At 46.5% G+C, this 25,164-nt stretch overlaps 1 protein-coding gene across 4 annotated transcripts in view; it reads right to left on the reverse strand.

Moving 5' to 3' along the window:
- Positions 1-1,701: 1,701 nt before the first annotated feature.
- LOC149335437 (ATP-binding cassette sub-family C member 2-like) overlaps positions 1,702-25,164 on the reverse strand; it is a 100,485-nt gene continuing 77,022 nt past the window's right edge. For 3 of the 4 annotated variants that reach the window (XM_089552127.1, XM_089552128.1, XM_089552126.1), the window contains exons 12-27: positions 23,849-23,995; positions 23,282-23,378; positions 20,980-21,182; positions 19,724-19,900; positions 18,610-18,777; positions 17,185-17,366; positions 16,837-16,912; positions 15,504-15,714; positions 13,715-14,025; positions 11,653-11,979; positions 10,215-10,316; positions 9,938-10,114; positions 7,027-7,185; positions 5,802-5,968; positions 4,129-4,323; positions 1,702-1,882 (exon numbers count right to left, since the gene is read on the reverse strand). In XM_089552127.1, coding sequence (XP_089408253.1) covers positions 1,732-1,882; positions 4,129-4,323; positions 5,802-5,968; positions 7,027-7,185; positions 9,938-10,114; positions 10,215-10,316; positions 11,653-11,979; positions 13,715-14,025; positions 15,504-15,714; positions 16,837-16,912; positions 17,185-17,366; positions 18,610-18,777; positions 19,724-19,900; positions 20,980-21,182; positions 23,282-23,378; positions 23,849-23,995 — 2,850 coding nt within the window. In that variant the 3' untranslated portion in view covers positions 1,702-1,731. Of the gene's footprint in view, positions 1,883-4,128; positions 4,324-5,801; positions 5,969-7,026; positions 7,186-7,246; positions 7,328-9,937; positions 10,115-10,214; positions 10,317-11,652; positions 11,980-13,714; positions 14,026-15,503; positions 15,715-16,836; positions 16,913-17,184; positions 17,367-18,609; positions 18,778-19,723; positions 19,901-20,979; positions 21,183-23,281; positions 23,379-23,848; positions 23,996-25,164 lie in introns of those variants that run through there. The other variant, XM_089552129.1, reaches the window with a different exon arrangement.

A 25,164-nucleotide genomic window follows, 5' to 3' on the forward strand; every position in this document is an offset into this window, starting at 1 on the left:
CTTTAGCGCCGACACACCAACGCAGAACATAAGTTGGATTGAAAATGTTGATCGTAGAAAAACGCCGGGAGTATATTTGGCGAAACTTGAGCGGAACTTGTTTCATGTATTAAAAGGACGGCTTTTAGGCAATCCCAACCGCAGCCCACAGCATGGTGCCCTGCCTTATATCGAAAAGAAAAAAAAAAACTCACGAGGATTACAGCAGTTCGTTCCTCAGTCACTCGCACTGAATGATGAGCTTTATAATGCGAAGTTATAAGAGCCAAAAAATGTGAATTGGAACATGAAATTAAAAAATAACGGTGATTATTCGTTTCGTTTTAAAAAGTAATGTAATCTTAACTTTAGAAACGAAGTGCATCGGGGCATTTCGTAAAGCCAGACTGATAGCTAGAGCTTCCAATGACGTACGGAGTATCTCTACAAAGCCAGCCTCTGTAACGATCTGACTCTCTAGTTGTTTTTCTTTCGCTGCCTTTACTGCGGTGTTGAATTTAGCATCAGGAAACATGCGGACAGTTTATGAATATTGCGTAAAGACTCGACTAGGGGCTGCTGTGATGTATGGGCTGCTCCCCCCAACTCGGGAAATGATGACCTAGAAAACCAAAGCACGCTTAGTGGAACTGCATTTTATGTGCATATAAATATGTTTGCGCTGTAGGCTCCCTGGGGCGCTGCCTGCCAGATGATGACCGGTGACATCTACTATCATCATCACCATATTCCACCACGCACCACTATGCACCATGCGTACGAGTACGGCAGAGTTCTGACTCCTGTATTGAGAGTGGACGGAACGGCCAGCAACGGAATGACGCCGACAGGAGCGCTCAAAAGCGCATCACTAATTTTGCTCATGGATTATGAATTCGAGGCCTGCAGTGCACTGGAAATCACTACTGAACGTTGTGAAGTGGCAGGCGTTTCAAATGGAGTAGATAGAACCGAAGATGCGTTCATTACAAAGCTGGTGAGTGGCCGGGACCCAACATTGGCGAGAGTGATTGCGATGAAAAGCCTTAGAGGTATCTGTAACTAGGAGCCAGATATAGCGCGAGAGTCTATGCTACAACGAAGTAATTTCTCTAGAATATAATTCGGACGCCTAACTGAAATAGGCAGCTTTCGGGTAAGGGCTGCGCCCCGCCATGAATAGTGAATAAAAAGTGCGGCCCTTAGTCGAGTAACGATGTATAACATTGTATAATGTTATTCTTTTCATTTTATTCTTTTGGTATCCGTGTGCTGCTAATATTGTACAATTTTATTCTTTTAGTTATGTAACAATGTAAATTCATTCCTGCTTGGGCCAAGCAGTGGCCTGCAGTATCCTGAAATAAATAAATAAATAAATAAATAAATAAACTAGGTATCCCAAGTAGCACAGTCAATCGTCCCTGTATTAGAAACGTATTGGCAAATGCTAGTCCTACAAGGGACCATAGTGAAACCATCCACTTGCAATACTGGGCCAATTACCTGTGCTGGTTTTGATCCCGTACCTAGCATGCTCTTAAACCTCTGCTATTCTATATATACCTTTGTCGACATCTTACAAACGCAGTAAATCTCGCTATTCCTTGTATTTTCTCGCAGGGGTCTGGTTCTAGAATGCACCGTTTCTAAGCTCATGAGCACATATGCGCCTGATTTCAAACTGTATCAATATATGGAAGTCACAAGACGCGCGGCAAGTTAAAGCGTACGCTTTGAGTTTATTTCGTGTCATAAGTATGTGATAGCAAGCGGAAGGTTAGCTTGTTGAGCTGCGATGCCTGCGTCCATGGCCATCCGGTAGAAGGCGCCGTTGACATCGGAGAGTAACGAGGCAGGCGTGCCGTATTCCCTCACCCTACCTTCATCCATGACGAGTATTCTGGAAATTAAGACAATACAGCTCGTTAAGGGGAGCTTGAGTATCTGCTCTCGCTTCGGCGAGCGCGGCTTTAACCAACCGGGCGGCCGGCCCCACGGACCCAGACGCTCTTGCCGAGACTCCCCAGACCTTTGCCGAAATTACCAACCTCTACAGAGAGATGAGACGCCAGTTGCCGCCTCCACACCCCGACTTGAATCGAGCGCAAGCCACCTTGCTCCGCAGGTTGCAGACACACTCCATCCTTAGCCATTCTAGACTTTCACTCATCACAGACGGGGAATACGACCCCGTCTGCCAAAATTGTTACCAGGGAGAAATCGCCACCCAGGCTCACATCCTCTGGGGTTGCGCGGGAAATCCGCCCCCTCGAACCTTACTGCCAGCTCCCTCCGAAGAAAGATGGAACCAACTCCTCACAAGGCCAGACAAGAGCATCCAACTGGCACTCATTTCGTGGGCCCAGGAAGTCGCCCCCACCTGGGGGCCACACCAAGCCCACCTGCCCTAAATCCCGCCAGTCTATGGCAATAAAGTTGTTTCTCTCTCTCTCTCCGCCGCTTATCTGTTTTTTCAGCAGCGTCCGCTCCGGCGGACGCAGTTGTTGCTGCTCGCAGCGTCTTTTCTTTCCTTTTTCTCTTTCCTCTGATCTTTTAACTCTCCTCTATCTGCACGCGGCAGCGGTGGTGGCTTGGCTCGAGCCAGTAGGCAGGCCCGTGCAATTTCCTTTTCATCTTTCTCTCAGTCACAACAACACAACAGCTCGTTAATTTCAGATCACGGTCTAGGATACTCATTACTGAAACACTGAAGCCTTTATTACTTACCTAAGCATTAAGATTACCTTGAATTCTTGGACGACAATAATATTATTTTTTCAAGAAGCCTAATTAAATACCACCAAAAGTCAACACTGATTCCCGAAAGCACACTGCATACATTTCAGCCATTTTTGCGCTGAATTCCTTGCCATCAGAAATCATATGACACCATATTAGTACCCATATTAGCCCTTATTTTCTACCATGCCTTACTTCGCTGATTAGTATATTATTTCCCCGTTTCCTGCCTTCCTAACTTGCATTAACATACCAGTTCTTCAATGAATTGTATCTCCACCTGATGTGTACTGCTTACTTTTTACCTTGCTTTCTTTGTGTATTTTGATTGTCTGTGAATATTTGTTGAGTTTTTGCTTAGTGCATATTAGCGCTTTGTTGTCAACTTTCCTTTTGCGCGTCTTTTTTTATTTCATCTGTTATCTGTCAAGTAGGTAAACCGCCGAAATGATCGATTTTCTGACAGGAAGGGCCCCAGACAGTTCTTGCTCAAGGATCTCCTTCTCTAGCACTGATAATTCTATGTACTGTTCAACAGCACGTGTAAATAAATATGTTGATAATGACATACACAAGCCTGCGTTTACGCTTGGTTTTTCTATCTTTTTCAGAGATTTTTACAGTTATTTTTTATCAGAAATCATTTCTGAAGCATTATAGGGAGGATTAGTGAATAACAAACAATCGCAGGAAAGCAGAAGTTAAAAGGAACGTTGAACATAAAAACACAAAAAGTTGACATTTATGTGTGGCCGGACAAAAGCGATTCGTTCAATAAAATCAGAGAAGAAAACTAAGCATGGGTAATTTTATGCATTGCCACGAGAATTATGCATTCACTGCATAAATTTATATCCATTAGCATAACGTTTTAATTATACAAACGTGGTTTATAAAAAAATGTGGGTTTTAAGCGCCAAAAAATTAGAAGTTCTAGAGCTTCATGCTGGTATTCTTATTTTCATAATGCCCTAACAGCAGCCGTTGCTGGACGCCGTACAACGCCTGTGGGGACCCATCGTGAGGCTGCATGGGTAAAAGCATAACTTCACTGCCTCTGCGATGTGCAAGTACTGGCATAGGTGTCAAGGCACTGAAAATCTTAACGCAGTCATCCTAGCTCCCTTTCAACGCAGAAACAGTAGAGCAGCGAAGTAACATAGCTTGCATTCCTCGGTAAGTAAGCAAGTAAGTAAATAAGTAAGCAAGCAAGTGAAGTCCTAATCCCTTTTGACTCACGGCTGGCATTTTTCACAGCCACGGGAAATGTAGAAAGAATAGAGAGGAAGAATTAAAAGCAATATTGTTTCAGTGCTCTAGTATGGCACCACTTCACGAGATGGCGCCACTAGCATGTTTCCTGGCTGTGTGCTGCGTGGCATCGACAGCGAACGTTGGCGCTCTTACCGGTCGTAATCGAGCACGGTGTGTATGCGGTGCGCGATGGCGATCAGGGTGCTGTGCGCGAAGGCTTCCCTGAGCGTGGCCTGTATCAGGCGGTCAGTGTCGCCGTCCATCTGAGAGGTGGCCTCGTCCAGCAGAAGCACCTTGGACCCGCGGAGGAGCGCCCGTGCGAGGCACACCAGTTGCCGCTGACCCACGCTGGGTGCAAGGAAAAGGTGATACCCAGTTATCCATGTTCATTTCAATATCAGGGCTGTTTGGGCTTCACGGGATTGGATCACTATATGTGTTAATATATACGATGTGTGATATGTGAAATAAGATCTTAAATGAGAGGGACAGAGATGAAAACGACGGTGGTGGACAGGCGATTCCAGTTAAATTAGTCATCGGCACGAAGGGGATCACAATGCTGCCAAAGATGCTAAGATTAATGATACGCTAATCACGCTTCGTTGAAATCATATGAAATGGCAGTTAGGAGCACAATATGAGAGGGGTCAACTTTTACAAAAGGCTCTGTTCAAATGGCGGCAGCAGTAGTGCTAGAGAGAGGGATAATACTTAACTTCACACTTCGGGTTAAGCACTTGACGAATCTTGTCAAAGTACATTTCTGAAGCTGTCCTCCCTGGAAAAATTGCATGCAGTTGAGCTGGCTCTTTTTTCTGTTTCGATATTCTTGCTGTCTTTTGTATTCATCGTTTGTTTCTCTATATATGGTATATACGAAACTGTACTTTCTTTAAGTCTCTGAAAAGTTGGGGGCCGGCCGTACGCGTGTCGTACTGCAAGACGAGGGAAAGTTTCTTTTCAAAAGGAATTGTAGCAAAAATATATCTGTCACGTTAGTGTAACCACGCATGACAGATAAAATTTATAACCCTTTCTACATTTAATGCAGCTAAATAAAACTTAGCCGTTCCCCGGCAATCAAATTCTTCATATCAACCGAAGGTAGTCTCAACTGCACCAAAAAGATAAAATTTATGCCATGTTCCACATTTAGCGGAGTTCAAAAAAAAATCGCCGAAGTACCGAAGTTTGCGATATATAGACCGCCGACTACGGGCATTTAAAAGTTTGCGCGCCGCGGGCTATCACTGTGTGCAGGCAATACAGTGTTTTTGATTTTTTTTAATGTCGCCGAATGCGGTATGAAATCGCCAGTGCTTGCTCTATCATGAGGCTTTGGGATACTTGCGCGGTACGCGCACATATAATGTTATGCACTGGTTGTGCACCTTGGTAGGGGCTAGGTACCGGCTAGGGACTATCTTGCAAAAAAATTTAAGCAAAAGTTGAGCCCCGCGTACTTGGCGCTGTGGTAGACTGTATACCGGAAGTTACGGTAAAACGGTAAATAGACCTGCTATATGATTCGTAGTCATTCCGATCTCAAAAGCCCACTCTTTTTAGACAGGTGCGCTCACATATAGTACAATTTCGTTCCACCGAACCAAACTTCCGATCCTATAAAGTGCAGCAAGCTTTGAAAACTTGCAGGAGCTGACCTATGCAATTCCTGTTAGTGTCCTGTTCTTGCGGCTTCATTTATTTAGCGCCTCCGCGCGTGTCAGCTAACAATATATCTAGTGTTGTGTGACGAACTCGACTCGTCGCGAGCCAGCAAAACACTTCGTCGTCCAGCAACAAGGGATGGCGTGCCACAGTACCTGAGGTTGGCGCCTCCGTCTGCGGTCTCCATCTCCAGTCCTGCTGAGTGACCTTTGACCAGAGTAGCCAAGTGGGCCTGGCGCAGCGCCTGCCACAGCTGGTCGTCTGTGTGTGACCCCGTCGGATCCAAGTTCATGCGCATGGTGCCGCGCACTAGGCTAGGGTCCTGCATGTTCGATGCTGTAACGTCAGCGTTTCTATAGGGGCGGGATGCTGAAATGCGCTTCGTGCAGAACGGCGTACATAACCCTCGCTCAAGCCACTCTTTTAAAATTGAATAGATTTGGCTGAGTAATTAAGTCGGTTCAATCTCAAAAAGAAAGTTTGTGGCTCTAACGCTTCCTTTAAAGGTGCACTGAAGAGGATTCTGAACTTGTCTTTTTGCCGCGGGAACTCGATCTACATGTTCCTAGCATTCTTAGAAACAGTGACTTATTGCCCTCTGTGGCCGATTTCCCCAATTAAATCGAATTAACGTCCGGCTCCCGCCTTTTTTTTTTAATTCTCCCTCGTACGGTGGGCGGAGTCGACCAACGCGTGGAGCGCCTTTCACCCAGTCCCGTGGAGGCATTGCTTTCGCTTTATTTTGTTTTTTAGGTTTCCATGAATAAATAGTTTCATTCGCAGATAATATAGCCGCAAAATAAGCCCGAAGAAATAAAAATACGCGCGGACTATTTGCTACTACGGACTACTACGTATTACTCCGCCGATGGCAGAGCGGCAAGCCGCCACGGGACTGGGTGAAAGGCGCTCCACGCGTTGGTCGACTCCGCCCACCGTACGAGAGAGAATTAAAAAAAAAAAAAGGCGGGAGCCGGACGTTAATTCGATTTAATCAGGGAAACCGGCCACACAGGGCAATAAATCGAAGTTTCTAAGAAAGCTAGGAACGTGTAGATCGAGTTCCCGCGGCAAAAAGACAAGTTCAGATTCCTCTTCAGTGCACCTTTAACCTCTGGATGTATGTTTACCGTCCATGATGATCACAACGCACAGTGATCTGTTGCGTTGCACACGTGGGGCAGAATGTTAAAAACTGTTCCTAAGCAAGTTCATTCGATAAGCGGCCGATGCTCGTGCGTTTGCCAATCAGGACAAGCAAGTAGACAAAGCCGAAGATATAGGCGCACCAACGCCAAAGTCACAGGCCAGTCAGGTGGCGAAGTTACGTGCGAAGAGCCACGTGTAAATTAAGTAAATTAAGGAAACAAGAACCGTCACCTGAGGGATGACAGTGATGCCAGTGCGCAGTCTCTTCAGTGGCACGCTGGCGATATCGACGCCGTCGATGAGGATGCGTCCTTCGGAGGCTCTGAGGACGCGCAGGAGGGCTAGTACGAGAGATGATTTGCCGGCCCCCGTCCGCCCAACGACGCCTACCTGCGGAAAATGCACGGAGTTGGCAACGCTCAGGCTTTATCGATTACGTGTGAGGGCTCACCTACACTTCAGATAACAACTTGCTGCAGTAGAGCGAAAGTCAGGAGGGCAAAGCGAGGTCTTCCAAACATTCTCGGCTGTCCTGTGAGCGCGTGAAAAGGGCATGCATTGTTTCGGAATGCGCCCCCTCGCATTCGCTGTACAGTCCGAAACAACTCGAGAACAAAGCGGCAAACACAACTCAAAGGTGGCCCTCCTGCCAGTGGCATCGACGAATTGTCCTGACGTAGCGGTTAATCCCATTTCACGGAGCTCCTGGCAGCCACCTGCACGATTATGCTGGGATTAACCCCGACCTCATGACGCCGTTGGCTGGAGATCTTCCTGTTGGGGGTGTTTGCCGCTTGATCCTTGAATTGCATTTGAATGCAGCTTCCACATTACTGGAAGAAGTTGCGAGATGGAAAAATTTATGATGTAAACTGTGGGAACAAAAGTGAAGCTATTTCGATGATTGGTAACTGAAGAAAAACAAATGAAGCGGAGGAAAGAAGAAAGGTTTGACACTTAAGATCTACGCCTGAACAGGAGAGTCGGTGATGAAGTGAGTATGACAAAGAAAGCATGATTTTGATGTACTAAGAATCACCATTCCGGCAAGAACGAACGATAATCATACACACACCTCTCAAGCCTTACGCAGTGTGTTGTTTCCTCTATGCCTACTCGGAAACTGACCAATGCCAGGGAGGCGGAAGAATGAATTGGAAAAAAGATTCGTGGACCAAAAATACGGCGCCCAGAGTTTTGAAATAATACTTTATCTAGAACAAGTTCCTCGGGACAATACAATGGAACCTCGCAGTAAAGTTTCGCCTCTTCTTTCTTCTGGCGAAAAGAAGCGAATAGGTTCTTTTTCTCTTCTTTCTTCTGCACCAGGGGTGCCCCGTCGGAGACGGCTTGTTATTACTTGAAGGCTGAAGGTCTATAGGAGATGATACTTGCAAACAACAGAGAACTTGCAGGGGATATAACTCGAAGCTTTATATACAATAGTTTACATATATATACAAGTTGAGCAGTGAGCACAACAACAACATGGAACTGGCTAACATTTAGGGGAGGCCCCTACTCGGCATAGCCGAAGATGCGTTGCATCTATCTCCGTAGCCCAGAACCTCTCTTCCGGGCTCCGGGACCCAGTTTTAAAGACACCTGGGCCCGGCCCACATTCATCAGCATCCAATCGTGTCAAACCCTTAACACGATTGGTTTTTAGCCGCGTGGTCCGCCCTCCAACTTCCTTAAGGCACATAACTCTCTCTCAAATGTACATATTGTAAAAAGGGCATCATTTTCCCTTAAAACACCGTACATTCCGAGAATTCACACGCATACGGATTGGCCCCCCGGGTTACGTGCCCCGCCCCACACTTCCACCGTAGTAAACAAACTCTCTCCCCTATGGATAGAAAAAGCAAAACACATAAGAACAACATGTCAAAACACTGCCACTATATCAGACCAACTCTCTCCCCTAAGGAGGAAGAAGCAAAACACACAAAACAACATAGCAAGACACTCCCACGTCCGTCTCCCCAGTACCCGTGACCTTGACGCTTCCCGGCACTAGGGCAATTGTCGGCCCCAACCCAGCTGCGACTGTCGCAAACAACACCCGAGAGCGCAGATCCACTTTCCGATAAGAGTCGGATCACAATGGACTGCCGAAGCCACCAGTTGTCCTCCGGGGTCGGGGCGGCGACATAAGTCGAGATGGCCGCCACTGTCCTCAATTAAGCAGGTGGCAGTGCTCGCTCTGTGCGGCGGCGTCTTCTGCGCGCGCCCGCCTCTTGAGCCCGCGTTGTCGAGCCTCGGGGCTATCCCGGACGCCAGCCAGCTGTACCGCCGCCCACAGCTCCCATTCATCCGGACGCACCGGACCCCGCTTCGTTCGGCAGTGTTCTCTTCTCAAAAGAAAAGCGGTCGAACCTCCGAACGAAGCGTCCGAAACTTAATTGGGCCGCAAGTGGTGTTTGTGAAGCCGCGGTGAGCTGTCGGCGTAAGATGAAACGGCGGCTTGACCTTTTTATGCTCTTGGTTCTTTGTGCACTGGCACAAAGGCGAGGAACACGCGTCCTTCCCCAAAAGGGGACAATGGGAGGCTTGGGTGAGCCCGCTCTGCGCTCTCCTCGCAGCCCCGCCGCCGGGGGCTCTCCGGGTTCTGCAGCGGCGACACCAAAGGCGACAGAAAGATGGGCGCTCCTAATGAGACCGCACGCATCCACATATCTCCCTGGGGCCCGCTCAACGACGAAGCCCCCCTTCCTTAGCCGCTAAGAAAGGAGGGGGGAGGGGGGAATAAACACACATGGCGCATGCTAGCCCTCTACACTCGCTATAACGAAACTGTTTATAACCAAATAATGGATATAACGAAGGAACGGTAATTCCCCTCGGAAGCTCTGCCAACACGAGCTATAACGAAGTTATGGCTTTTATGAAGTAATCGCAACCGGCTGGCTCCTTCAACTTCGTTATAACAGGGTTCAACAATTAAAATACGGAGGCCGAAAGAATGAAAGAGAAAGCATTAACAAGAGGAAAATAGAAACAAAAATGAAGAAAGAAGGTGACGTAGAAAATGGAACATAAACAGGAAAAGAAAGGAACGAAGAAAAGAAAGTAGGAAGGAAACAATGAAGGAAGACAGAAGATGAGAGAAAAGAGAAGAAAGAAGCCAGATGTTCACCTTTTCCATGGGCAGCACGGTGAATGAAAGGCCGTTGAGGACATTGGGTGCGATTCCAGGTCGATACGAGGCGGAGTAGCCTTGAAACTCCACCTCACCTTGAGACGGCCATTTTTCGGGCAATACAGCTCCACTCAGTGCTTGTTTGCCGTCTCCTGGGGTGTCGACTACGTCACTCTGCACCGAGCAGTGTGAGAGACGAGGGAAAAGAATAAACCAGTCACTTAGCTGCTCTATATTTAAACTGAGTGAAAGCACCTAAATAAAGATATAATACCTCAGGAGGAAGCTCTGTGTACTCCAGGCACCGCTCGAAGGACACCATCATTTGCAGCGTGCTGAACAGCATGATGCACAGACTCATCAGCGCCAGCGGAACCTGCAGCAAAGTTGGTTTAAAACGTCATTCAGATGTACGTATTTGGGGTCACGTGACCTTGTGAATTCATCATAACCTGCCCTGATGGTCCACCTTGATTGGTCAAGAGAGGTCACGTGACTTTGTGCCATCATCACAACCTGCCCACCGTTGCAGGCGGCAGTAGACCTCTCCCGGCCTACGTCATCAGCGCTTGCGTTTCTGGTCTGATAGGCAAAACATGCGACTTCTAACAGCGTGGTACAGCAGTTGCGGCGCGCACCGAGGGGGCTCTAACCGAGAGAAGAAAGGTTGCGAGGCGTATCTAGCCGTCTTTAATAGAATAAAGGCGATGGGGACACACACACGCGGAACCAGTTCAGGAGCGAAAGTGGACGACTTTGCCCACCAGGCCTTGGCCTTTGGACTTCATGTGGTTTACATCAGACAGGCTGTATAAAATATAATATACGAGAGGTCACGTGGCCTTATAACGTCATCACAACCTGTACACCTGGTTGCGAGCAAACTCCTTCTATACTAGAATGCAAATATCGGCATCGTCACAGCATAGCGGATCTTTACTACTGCATCTAGCATTCCGAATATGGCAGCTGATGGGCCGGCAGTTACAAAGAAACTGACGTAAACATACACTAAATTTCAACAGAAGTTGCGACAAATGTGAAATGCAATGCTATAGCATTCTACTGTTAAGGTGACTTAAACATCCGCATAGTTTATGAATCAGGTTTGTTGTTGTATTGTGTTGAGAAGCGGTTCTGGTAAACAATGCAGTGCTCGAATCGGCTTCACACTCCCATTGTGAACAAGTATGGAAGGAAGAATGGCCTGAGGGGCGAGTTGGTGCGTGATGAAATAAACGGCGGGGCAACAAGGACACTAAAAAGAGAGGGGACACCACATGTGCACCACAGTCGTCCCCTCTCTTGTTAGTGTCCTTGTTGCGCCGCCGTTTATTTCATCATGCAACAACTCGCCCCTCAGGCCATTCTTCTGAAGTACCTTTCTTGTACAGTCGGCCCTTTTATTTGTTCAGTGCGCATGTGGTGTCCCCTCTCTGGTTAGTGTCCTTGTTGCGACGCCGATTTCATCAAGTATGGAAGGGTGTGAAGTAAACAGCACGGCACCTTGTGTTTTTTTTATTTGCCTCTTCCCATCATCATCATCCCTCCTCGTGACCCTCTTTTTTCTCCTTTTTCCGTTCCCCAGTGCAGAGTAGCAGGAAAGATGCTCATTTTTCAAGCCACCCTGTCTGCCTTTCCTGTCAATAAACCCTCTCTCCCTCTCTCTCTCTCTCTCTCTCACTCTCTCTCTTATACACACACACACTTACCGACGTGGCCGCGCTCAGGGCAAGGCCCAAACTACTGGGCTCCGGCAACTCTGAGCCCACAGTATTGAGAAGCAGCGCCGAGAGGATGACCGCAAAGCCTCCCAACGCGGTGAGCGACCTGGTGAAGCGGTAGCAGGTGCAGTATGAGTTGTATCCACGTATGCAGATGTCGGCCAACCGGTAGGAGTGGCGCCTGAACCGATCCAGCACACCGTAAGCCCGCACACTGCTCAGGGCGTCCAGGGTCTCGGTGAGGTGCTGCAATAGCCTAGACATTCCAACGCTGTCGAAGAAGCGAGAAGTGTTCGACGCCCTCACGGCCATGCTCTGCAAAAGGAGAAGGCAAGGACGCCGACCGCTATCACATTTTGAGAATTTTCTTGTAGGAGTGGTCCTGCATGCCTCTGTGAAGGACACAGGACACTGGAAGCGCATATAAAAATGTCCCGTACCGCATTCCATTTGGCCTCTGCAAGATGGCCACTTTCGTCAAGCCTCAAAGGCATGAGGTGCGCCCGATCCCGTAATGGGAACAACGTATTATTTTGATATCATTAAGGCTTGCAGAGAATTGCTAAACATGAGTGAACTTATAGAACATGCCAATACAACATATAAACCGAAATGTAGAACGTCCTTCATAGCCTGAGTTGATTTGGGACGTTCAACTCGCTAAAACTAAATTAATGAAAGATCATCAGCCAAGCTACACTTATTGTTAATCAGAATCAGAGCTTGGTTGGTGGTTCTAAGGGCGGTTACAAAAAGTGATACTTAGATGTCCATAGACCAGATTAATGCTGTTCTGCGCCTGCTGCAGCGACACCATCCCGGATTGTGTCATAACTTAATCTGCCCAACTAAATCCATCCCATCTTCTGGTCGCGGGATCCACTGTGCTACTCTAAGTGGGTCATCTATTATCTGACCTGCGCATTACATGCCCTGCCGATGCTCATTCCTGATTGCTTTCAGATAGGAACAGAGTTGGCTAGGAAGAAACCCACTCCGTTCACTTACTGTGAATACAATAATACAAACATGAAAAAAAAATAAAAGATAAAAGGGAATATAAGCACTAAAAAATGGCATGGTTTGAACGTAGTTAAACCGAACAGATGAGCGAAAGAATGTGCTTGGCCTGACTGGCTCATGCTCTTACTTTGCTGGGACGTCGGCACGTCTCGAGGCGATATTAAACTCAGGTAAAGCTCGGATAGAGGTTAAGCTGGCCTGATCTGTTCGCGGCGCACATGTAAGTTGATGAATACGACGATGTGCAGTGCACAGCGCGAGAGTGTGTTGCAGGCGTGATCGGCTGCGGCGATAGCATATAGTGCTATCGTGCAATGGCCAGCGAAGCCGCGGGTTCGAATCCCAATCGCGACAATATTTATTCATTTATTCAAGGGCAAGGTCAAGACTTCTGCGGTTCCCAAGGTTTTGCAGATTTGGCAATGAAGTAGAGCTTTCGGTCTGAGAGAAACATCGGCAATTATAATGCAGCTTTATAATTTTCGAAATCCATTAATTGGCAAGGAATGAAAGTTCATTTTCGTGGTGTGTTATTTTGGCCGCACAAGATGAAAAACGCGTGGCGAGAGAACCTTGAGAGCACTAGCCAACGTTTCGACAGCAGGCCCGGTCGTCTTTTAAAAACATTGGTTAACATACTGGAGCTGCCACCCTGCCCCCTGTTCATTTTGAAATTGAAAATTGAAAATTTTGTTTGAGAAAAATAAATGGCGCAGTATCTGTCTCGCATATCACGATGGACACCTGAACCGCGCCGTAAGAGAAGAGAAGAAGGTGGGAGGGAAAGAAGAAAGAGAGAAAGAGGTGCCGTGGTGGAGGTCTCCGGAATAATTTCGACCACCTGGGGATCTTTAACGTTCACTGATAACGCACAGCACACGGGCGCTTTCTGCGTTTCGCCTCCCATTTTATTCTGTCAAGATTCCTGTCTTTGCCCTCTCTGTACCCTGGATTCAGGTGGTTACCACTTTACGATAGTCAGGATTGAAATGCGGTTAGGTAGTGTCTTCGGGAGAGAAGCGCTCACCATGCCCACCGCCAACAGGACAGCCACCACGCCGGTGACGGCGACCACTAAGGGCGCCTGCGTGGCGACCACTCCCACGCTGGCGATGGTGAGCAGCGTGCCCTGGACGGTCTGCTTGCTGCTCACGAAGCACTCGGCGTCCACGAAGTCCAGGTCCCCCGCGAACCGGTTAAGCACGCGGCCCCGAGGCGACGCGTCGAAGAAGGACACCGGACTGCGCAGCACGGCCTCCAGCATGGTGCGGTGGAGGGATCCGGACATCAGCCTCGCTGTTGCTGCCAGGAGCGCGCCACCGACCAGGCGACACATCACTGCGTCAGACAGCGGTGCATGTTGTGAATCAGTTACGTTGTGGAGTCGTTATTGAAGCAAGGCTACAGACAAGCTCTGGGGCCAACAAAGATTAACAGGCAGAAAAACAATAGCGCAGCTTAGAAAACAGATCAGGAGCCGTATTCTGTAAGCTCTCCGCTTTCCATTGTCCTTTTCACGTTCATTTAGTCATCTGTAATTGGTCACTCACATACCCGCAGGTTTCAAGCGTTCGTGGGAAGCGTCCGGACATCCCACTGGCTGTCAATGGCGGCTGCGATATACAGCAAAGGGTGAGGTCTGGTCACCACCCGGTTCGCTTCCAACAGACGCTTGAAAAGCGTGGTTATATCTCAGTAATAAATGACAGAGGACCAAATGGACGCAAAAGCGACTGGGGAGAATGGACAGCTGATAGAATACGGCCGCAGTAGTCAAGGAAGAGGAAGCGCAGTATGATATGGTATTATATAGTATGACATCATACGCTATAGTAAATGGTATGATATAGTACGGTACAGTAGGGGATGATAGGGTACGGTACAGTATAATAGGGCGAGGTATGGCATTGCTTGCGTTTACTTTGCCTAGCAGAGCCTAGTAAGGTATGGTAGGGTACGGTACAGTATGGAAAAGGGAAAGCAGGGAAGTTAACCAAAAGGGGGTTCTGTTTGGATATCCTGCATTGGAAGAAAGAAAGGAGAAGTTTAAAAGGGGGTTGTAGTTGTAACGAACGCTGCCTGCCGTGAGGAGGGATGCGGTACAGTTTCTACTGTCATTCCCTCTCCCCGGGAGAGGGTGGAGAGTCTCGTGGTTCTTATGAGGCATTTCCTCTGCTTTTACAATTGCTATAGATTCTATACCTTTCACTAAGGGCTTCCATGGGCAACGCCGTAATGCTCACTGCACTCTTATATGCTCCTGGCGCTAAGAGCTCTCTTGAGGGTCTTTCAAAATAGTTTGTTTAAGCCAGCTCTCTATTGTCAGCAGTCTGGTAAGTGTCCGGTTACTAATGCATTTCTCTCGGATGGTCTGTAATTTCATTTAACTAAAGGCGCCCGTCCCACGAAAGCGAAGAGACTCGCCGCGCGGAGTCCACACAAATGTCAGTAAAGACGACCGTTGCGCCTGCGGCTGCAAATTTATTCGTTTCTCTGGGCTGGAGCATACTCCCCGACTCCCCCGAAGGATTCAGCCCCGAAGGACTCTCCGAAGGATTCAACCCGACAAGTGCCTCTTTAACTCACGTACTACGGGGGCATACATGCACTTCGGGCCTCAATCCCGCTCTGAATAGAGTGACTGATGCGCAATAGTATTTTACCACTTCCCTCGCACGAATCAGTTGATCCAATGCATTAACTTAAGGGTTTTGTATAAAGTAACTACAGATCTATTCTTCAGTATTAAAAAAACGAGTGAACAATTTGAAACTTGCAAAAAGAAACGTCGCTGTCTATGCAATGAAGATGCCCACCGTTGGCCACACAGATGCCGATGAGCCCTCCGATCCAGTACCTCCGGGCCGCAGTCGCCTCTCCGGGGTTGGCAGTCGAAGCGTCCGTCCACGATTTGATCCAAATCTGCTGCAACGCCGTGGTCCCGGCAGCCGCTGCCAGTACGGCCACGCCCACCAGTGCGGGCCACTCGGAGTAGCGAATAAGGGCCAGCATCAACTGCCAGCCGGACTGCGGACGAGGCATCACCCTTTAATTAAGAGCGAGCAAAGCTGGCGCCGTATTTTGTAACGATTCATTTCGCTTTTTATTTCATTTGGTAGTGACGTCAATCGCGGCGAAACAGGATGTAGGGAAAGGAATTACCAATCGCACGTACTACACGTCCGGCGCCGCCGCTAGGTATACCTTAAAGGGACACACTGGTGGCAAGTGAGGCCGGTCTATACCAATAAGGTACCCCCGTTCTAATCACAAAGAGAGCACTCTCACAGCGGCAGGTGAGTATCTGTCATGAAGGCCTTGGAATGCCAGCTCACATGTTGTACTAGGAAGTGGGCACTATGGGCGATGAGCCCTATATGTGGTCATGGGATCTGTATAGGAAAGTTGTGACAGTTAAGCCACCTCTTCTTTCTGGTATTGTGTGGTTAAGGGTTAAGGGTTAAAAATGTGACAGAGAGATATTTGAAATATGTACCTTCTTTGCTGATAAAGTGTGAGCGCCAAGCTGATGATGACGATTTGTGGACGAGTAATATCGAAGCCGAATATATTGTAGAACTCTCGTATTAAAGCCAAATATACAGTTGAACTCTCGTATCAAAGCCAAATATACTATAGAACCCTCGTATCAAAGCCAAATATATTGTAGAAATCTCGTGTCAAAGTCAAATATATATTGTAGAACTCTCGTAATGATCACATAGAAAATTTGACATCCAAGGCACTGTAATGATTATAGGGACTAGCGTTTGAGATCGCTATTCACTACGTATCCACACTTAGAAAATATTGAACTCAATTAAGCTGACACCTACTGGGTTGAGCTAGAATGGTGGCAACTGCTCATTTGTAGTCGGCAAAAACCTGTAGGCAGCGACTCGTACTGACTAGGAGTGGGCTATTAAATCAGTCACCTGGCCATCTATCTTGACTTGAGTAAGAACAAAGCGTAAATTGGTGGACGTACAGATGGCTGGTGCAGCATATTATTAGCACTAGATTTTAGATGACACTGCGTTTCAGTCTGTAAATCACAAGAATAACTTCCTAAAATGACTGTACTAGGATCGCTACACTATATAATAGCAACTACGAGCAATTTTTTTTACTATACTTGCTTTCACACACCTTCGTTGACTCGGCGAGTTCTTCGTCCGTAATTCGGCAAACAGTTTCGCATTCTTCACCGCGCTCAGGGCCAGCACTGGAAAGTATAAAAGTTGGTATACCATAAGCAACGGAAGTAGTATGTGAGTAGCTTCTGCAGCCAAGAGTCTTTGCTTTCACTGCAATACAACCAGTGTGCCCACATGCAGATCCTACATGCTTCTACTCGATTTAAAAATGAGCCGCTTGCAAACATCGAACAGGGGAATTGGCTGAAACTCCGGACTACAACAATTTTTTTTTAAAACATGCGCTTTATGCATAAAAGTATTCGTCCTTTGAGTCTATGCATTCCTGGTTTTAGCTTACATGTTCGTAGCACCGGGTTCGAGAGACTTGTGCTTTAGGGCGAGGTGAAAATTCCTCGGCGACGCTGGGTCTTTCAGTAGCTCCTCGAGAGACGCGTACACTCGTGCTCTTCGGTCGTGGATGAACACAATTTTGTCCACGTGCTTCAAGTACGTTCCTTGATTGCAGACCATAATGCGAGTCTGGAATTCCGCCAAATGAAATGCGAAAACTGAGTATCAAACAAACGTAGTAGACACAGCTCGCGTATTTTCTCGAGCAGTGGTTTATACATCGTATAGCTCGACCCCGCTGTTGCAGGATCCGCAAATGAAAACAAAAAAAAAATTGTGTCGTGGTTTAGCATTCGTAAGCACGAAATATTGTGCAAGCACAGTTTTTTGCAAGTGGATACCATCGCCACACACCTGAAAGAGCCAGAACCAGAGAGCTGAACCAGAAGCTATATACTTATAAAGTAGTCTGCCACACGCTTAAAAACATAGCCACCCCAATCGAAGTGTCAGTAAAACCTTGTTAGGCTGTTAAGCATGTGTCAGGCTGCTTTTAAAGTGCGGATGTATTTGCGGACTTTAACAATGCAGTCTCAAATATACAAGGAAAATAGGCAAATATGAAGAGGAACATTTTATTAGTATCCAGTTTTTTTTTTTTATTCGAGCTGTTTGCCATCAGGCATAATGAAAAAGGAAAGAAAGTTATAAAAAGGAGTGCAAACAAGCCTCGCTTAAAAAGCGGCACAAGTTCGTGATATAGCGATTATCTAGAGTCCGCTTGGTATAGTCGTCTGCAACGTCCCATCGCAGGCCAACCTTTCTTAGTAAACGTCGTCTCACGGAAGCTGTAGCCGGGCAAGTCCACAGCAAGTGTTTTTCATCACACTGGTCGGGCGCAGCACCACAATGGGGACACTTGTCTGTCACTTCGTAACGTTTGTCACGCCACCGATGACGCACACAAGGAGTCAGAGCCGCTCCTGCCCGAATCCGGCGCACAGATAGTATCCAGTTACACAAGCTGTTTCAGTTCAAGTCAGCTGTTCATTTTTGCAACCTGACCGCTCATAACATGTTCAAGAAAATTAGACTACACAGGCTCGTGCGACTTTCTTCTTGCCTGATGTTCTGTATACGCTTGCGCTCACATGTGATGCACCAGTAACTTCGCGTACCTAAAGTTCGGAAAAACAGCACAAAAGACGGGACACAAAATAAACACATACGAGCACAGCCTTGTATCTTGTCTTTTCCTCTGTCTTTTCTGATTTCTAGAATTGATGACCCAACAAGTGAAGACACTAACTTCTGCTTATATACATCATAATCGCAAGTGCGCACTTTGAGGTTACCCGCGAAAGAAATGGGATCAGTGAGTTTGCATTTGTATTGGCTATCTATTAAAAAAACACACGATCAGCAAACGCACCTTGTTGCGGAGGTAACCGGTTGGACCAAGAACGTCTCGGAATATCTTGTTCCCCACAACGGGATCAAGCGCGCTGAGCGGATCGTCGAAGAGGTACACGTCACTGTTGCTGTACACTGCACGAGCCAGAGAGATTCGCTGCTTCTGACCTCCGCTTAGGTTCGTCCCCTATGGCGAGTGCAGCGAAAGCAGAGGAAACAAGGAAGAAGTCATGCATCTCACATAAACCTCACGGGTTTCCTCCCGGCGCAACAAGTGTTTGGAATTGTAGAGAAGACTTCATAGAAACGTCATTCTTTTAGCTCGGCCTGTAAGCGTAAACATCTGCATGTAATAGATTACGTTTAGAAAACAGTTATTTGAACAAAACCTTAACAGTACTAAGAGTTACGTAGCCAGTATTTGCTGTTTACAACACGGTGGAGAAAAGAAGAGGAGGGATTGACTTAAAGGTGATTGAAGGTATGCTCGGGGAAAACAGTCTACGTACCCAACAATTCTGGACAAAAGTATTTTTGAACGGGAAAGATTCTTATGAACGCCATTTATGATATATTTTAAGATTTCACTATAACGGTCAATATATCCGAAAATCTCCCATCGGCAGCCTTGCATTTTATTGCTACTAATGTTTTTGCTATCGTCAAAAGCATTCCCCACGGTCTTTCTATGGAAGGCTTAGCTGCTATAGATGTAAAAATTTTAAAATAATCATTTTCCAACACATCGGAAGAATGGACCATTACCTTCAATATGTTCATAACGGTACCTTACAATTTTTCAATATTAAAAATTTTCGACCAAAAACTTTGGACAATGATTGAACTTGAACTTCCAATGCGAAGACAGGGGCATCATTCCCCTTTTGCCATGGTCTCTGCATACACATATGCAGAGAAATCCTCTATACATTGATCCGCCAAAATGCGGGTGTTTTAATAGGTGATGATTTCGAAAAGATAAAAAAACGACTTAATAACGCCAAGGTAAACAAGTGCTTTATACCATACAATCATTTCACATGAAAGTAATGCCCCCTTACTGCCACCTTATGTGGACAAAATCTTTTTGAATGTGCCTGTTAGAAGTCTTGGTGCTTTGTCTAGACCCGTACCTTTTCTCCCACTTCAGCCATGTCTCCCGACGGGATCTTGTTGAGGTCGTTGAGCAGTTGGCAGGTGCGGAGCACGCGTTCGTAGCTGCCACCATGCATGGGTCTGCCGTAGAGGATGTTGTCGCGTATGGTCATGTTGTGCACGTTGGGCAGCTGCGGCACGTACGCTATGCGGCCCTGTCGGGGGGGGGGGGGGGGGGACATGTTGGAGAGGCCAAATTTGTCTTCGTTATTATTTACCAACAGTGCAAACTTTAACAACTTTTCGCATGTGTGGGAACTGTAGCGCCAAAACCATGACCTCTTAACATGATATGAAGCATGAAAACTAAAGCAAATGCAGCACTTCTGAGACCAAAAAGAGGAACCTAAGGGTCAAACATGCACACAAAGGACCGGACCGAATGGCTTACCGATGCAACGCTGCGGACATGAGAGACGAAGCAGCTGGGTACCAAGAATTCGGGACACACGGCACATGGCAAGAAAATTACGGCTGTATATATATTTTTTTTAGTTTGCACGAAAGGTGCACACGGGGGCGCTCCGCTCCTGTGCGATGTTAACGTCCGTGTGAACCCGCAGCCATACAGCGTGGTGTGAAGTAACTGCGTTGTGAGATTATAAATTTTGGAAAATTTTGCTGTTTTGTTTTCTGAAACATAGCATTCCCCAACCGGAAGCCATACTCTATGTTCTATGTCCTATCTGAATCCGCTTAAAAAGGCGATTGCAGCGGTGGGTTCTGCAAAATTTTACGTTTTGTCACCCAAGACGGCTCTAAGCTTTCGTCCTTTTCACGGACGACCGCAGTTTAAATTTGAATGGACTGGGAAGAAATGTTAGTCGAGGCATCGAGATGGCGCTATCTTTTACACATGCGGAAAATATTCTGGAAGCTAAACCCTTCGAAAAAACCTAGTCCGTTACCTTTTTCATTAGGTATAGCAAAAAACGTGACCTCTCCCGTTGAAGCGCCATAGGTCGAATTGCTTAGCGGTACTTGCTAGAAAGTGCGTCAAATTCCTGACAACAGGTTCCGGGCTACTTTAGCCGCTTGCAGCTCTCCGACGTTCAATTGGACTTCAATACACAGGCTTGGTTTCATTCGGCTCTATCAAAACGCAGCAGCCACCACCGGGACTTAACTCGTGAAATTATGCTCAGCAACAGAACGCCACACCCACGGAGACATCGCTGTGCAGGTTGTCTGGAAAGCTACGACGAAGAGGAAGGTTAACTGCGCCAGAACTTACCGCGCAGCTTACCGTGCCCTCCAGGCACTGCATATCTCCGAGGACGGCCGCCAGGAGCGACGACTTGCCACTGCCGACGAAGCCAACCACTCCGATGAGGGAGCCGGGTTCGACGTCCAGAGTGACGTGCTGAAGCTGAGCCTCGGCGCCTTTGATCGAGGAGCAGCTCCACGCAAGCGTGCAGTTATCAAAGTTCACAGCACCTTAGAGAGAAATGTGTGGGATGGAAGAGTTTGGAGAGATGCTGCACTTAGTTTGTTTACACAATCAGCGATAGGAACACTGCACGGACATTCACGTAGAGAAAGCTGGACGCACATTAACATAAAAACGTTCTTCTTGTTTCTTACGCACCGTCTAATGATGTAGTATCTTATTTAATCAAACGCAGTTATTCAGCATATCTAGTCTAACGTGTGGTACTGAAATAATTCATATTATTATGAAACTGTCTTAAGGCTCTGTGTTGGGCCACCTTTTTAAATTATATTAAAGACGTTCCCAACTGCTGGACTTAACCTAGAGTGTATCTTATGTGCTGATGGCACTACTAGTTTGACATCCCATCAAGATACATAAAATCTAAGTGAGCTACATAACCGCAGTCTTTGAGACATTCCCGAATGGTGTTCTAAAAACAGGCTATTTAAATGGGCTAAAGCAGTGTTTATGATTTCCACTTCACAGCCCGAACATTCTAAATATGTTTCTCCACTTTGCGTTATTGGTCACCCTGTCCTTCCTACTAATCCATGCACATTCTTTGATACGGCCGCCGTACAGTGTCACAAAAAGACATGCATATGTACAAGCTTGAAAGTAATTTCAGAGAAATAAATCCCCTTAACATTCAATAATGCTATCCTCTTAATAACTTAAGCATTGAATTATTAACTGTTGCAGGTCATTTTCGCTCTCACGTGCTGCTATTGATATGCACCAAAATTGCACGAGCGTCCACTTCTCATAATTTTACTTCACTCATCACGCCCTTCAAGCCCTGGCTCCGCTGCGCTCTGAGCAACTCAACTTACAATCCCAGGACGGTTTTATTCTCCTACACACTAGTTCCCTGTATTATCTTGCCGTAACAGCTTCCGCGAAGTTCGTGTTCCTCCTTATGTGGGCACACCGTGCGTTCTAAAACAGAAGTGGCTGAAAGTGTTGGCAATCTTTGAACAGAAAGGGAGGTCTGTGCTACCATCGTCATACACGGTAGCAGTGCCGCTAAGTGCCCAGTTTTTTCTTCTGGCCTTGACTGTGTCTATCACTTTGCCGCAATATCAGCAGAAAAGAACACCAACGCACGTTTCACAAGCTGTAATATGAGGACGACTTTGTGAACAAGGCACACTGGGCCGTCTACGCACGAGCAATATTAAATTTTCTGGCGAGTGCTACCATGCGGTCTATATGAATGACCGCCAAACACTTTACAAAAAGAAGCGTATTCCAAAGCGCCTGATTTCAAGATAGAAATTTACAAAGCTTCTGCACTTATGGATTCACAAGGTGTGATCAAACAGCGCAAAATCGGTGATAAAAAGGTGTCCAGCGTTACTTAATATGAAGACATCGTCACGCGACGTTGCACCTTCCTGTAGTTTTGATTCTTTTGTTATTTCCTTCCAGCAACTTTTTGTTTTCAACACTCCAGCCATGTCCTTAAATTCGTGAAATAACTCATAATTTAAAAAGCGCATAGGCATGGCAGACGCTATTTTGAAATCTCTTGCAGAGCTCATAGTGACATGGAGTTTGGAGAGCATGTTTTTTTGGGAATCTTACCATTTATGGAAACCGAAATCAAATATTGACTCTTTTCAATTTTTTCTAACATTCCCCTTTCAAGCGCGACTGAAGGTCTTCGTTTATCCTGTCTGTAATGCCTTCTGTACAATTATGCTTATATTTCAGCATGTATGTTTCTTCGCACTATCCACTACTTCAAAGGCACACGAGTGCCTTTGGAAAGCAATGGCTTACCCGCAAACTCGGTCAGTTGTGCGACAGCGAACTTCTTTCAGTAACCCTTAAACAAATCATAAGGCACATATTTATCTCTATTTCGCGCGAAGCGTTCTGCTAAGTTCACAGATTTGTTGCTTTCGTAATAGAAGAGTGTTTTTTTTTCCACTATGTTTGCTTGTTCTGTTTCAATCTACCGTTTTCCTATGTTTGTACGATATCTCTACCCGTCAGCAGCCAAACGCCAGAAATACAAAGTAGCAGTACTTGAAAAATAACTATACATAAAACCAGTTCGCGCCCGTAAATATATACAAATAATGATCTTAAGTACCTTCTCTTCTGAAAGGATTTTTCACTTGGCCTTTGTTCCTGTCTTCGTATTCTTCACCAGTGCAAAACATTGATATACGCTTTAGTGCAACAGCAGACTGAAAGAAAAAAAGCAAATTAGCTGAAGCCTTCTTCGCCAAAGACAGTGCATAGTGCCTTTGCAGCTTTTTACACAACAACTCTGGCTGAAATTACGGGATCATTCTTCGCCGGTTAAGTAATGGCTGCGACACAAAAAAGAAGAGTTTCACAGAACTTACACCACGTATTTCGCGTGACACGTTTTTTTTTATTATTTTGTAGGGCTTTTTGCGTATGCTGGCGAAAATAAAAGTGGAAGTTAACTTAAATTTGTGACATTTATAAGTTTTAATTCTTCATTTCTCAGCCGGAATCGCGCTGCAAGCGGCTATCCTTATCCTCATGCGGCCAGCTCCCTGCTCTTAAAGTTCATGCAAGAAGGGTCGCCCCAGATCTCGGATATGACGCCCCAGATCTCGGATTCTCCTGTTCTAAAACTCTTTAATAACAACTATGTATCGCATAGCATGCGACAACATTGTTATACCTTGCTAATGTTTCTGAAAGCCAGAGCGACGCTGGTGCTCGTCAAGTCAGTGATGTACAGCAGGGAGACGCAGGAAAACGAGAGCGCTGGGCTCAGGACGCGGTCGGGCTCAAGTATTGACATCGTTGAAAACAGAATGATCATCATCTGGGAAGAGGAAGAAGAGATTAGTGAGTGCGCTGCACGTGTTGTGTCACCGGAGGCAAACAACAATATCAAAGTGTTTTCCTCTGTACATTACTTTTTTCTAATCAAAATCTTGTCCTGTTGATGTTAGCCTTGAACAGTTCCCTATTCTTTGTCCCTCCCCCAGAGTCGGCATGCGCCACAAGATGCCTGGAGAACAACAGAATTCACCGGCACATCTAATTACACTATGTGTTGGCAACGCGATAAATCTTTCAAAGTTACTGCTGTCTTTACATCGGGTTTTGTGCCATTCTTTCATGGTTTTGTTTGCGGGCCCCTACAGGTCTGTCTGCCCACAACCAGACATCTCACCGAGTCGCTAGCTGGAGTCCAGATGCTTCCCCGAAGGAGTATAGACTTGGCGACACAGATGCAACGAAGACGCATCGAAACGTATAGTTTTCACTTCTAGTCTGATGACATCACTTCCCTGTTCCCTCCAGCCAAAGAATGAATTTTATGACCGACGACGCATTTTTTTCCGCTGAGGCATCTAAAACTATCGCGATAAAAACAATTCTTCTGAATCGGCTCGACGCCTGTAAGCTTAGCCACTCACTCTAGAGAGCTGTGATCGTTCAAACTAATACGATTATGTTTAGAGCAGAATTCTCGGCCACAGACAGTCCAGCCTGAAGTAAAACGATGGGACGAAGAACGACGCAGCCGTGCAAATTTCTGTACGTATCTCACAGAGTACGAAAAGTTACTCCAGGAAATGGCATAGGTTACTTTCCTGGTCAAGCATTTCACTAAAGCAGTCCGCTGTGGTAAAATCGGCACGCAATAAACGCTTATTAACTGCGACCTACATCCAACTGCAAACCCCGGCAAAATCTCATCGCCCGGCCACGCGCAAGGAAACAGTGGCTTCTGATTGATTGATTTATTGATTGATTTATTTATTGATTGACCGGTTGACCGACCGGTTGACCGATAGACCGATAGATAGACGGATAGACCGATAGATAGACAGATTGACCGATAGATAGACCGATAGACCGACAGATAGACCGATAGACCGACAGATAGACCGATAGACCGACAGATAGACCAATAGACCGACAGATAGACCAATATACCGATCGATCGACCGATTGACCGACCGATCGATCGATCGAACGATC

Source organism: Amblyomma mixtum, chromosome 7, assembly GCF_055824585.1.
Source record: "Amblyomma mixtum isolate Tamu chromosome 7, ASM5582458v1, whole genome shotgun sequence".
In the NCBI taxonomy this organism is placed as follows: Eukaryota; Metazoa; Arthropoda; class Arachnida; order Ixodida; family Ixodidae; genus Amblyomma; species Amblyomma mixtum.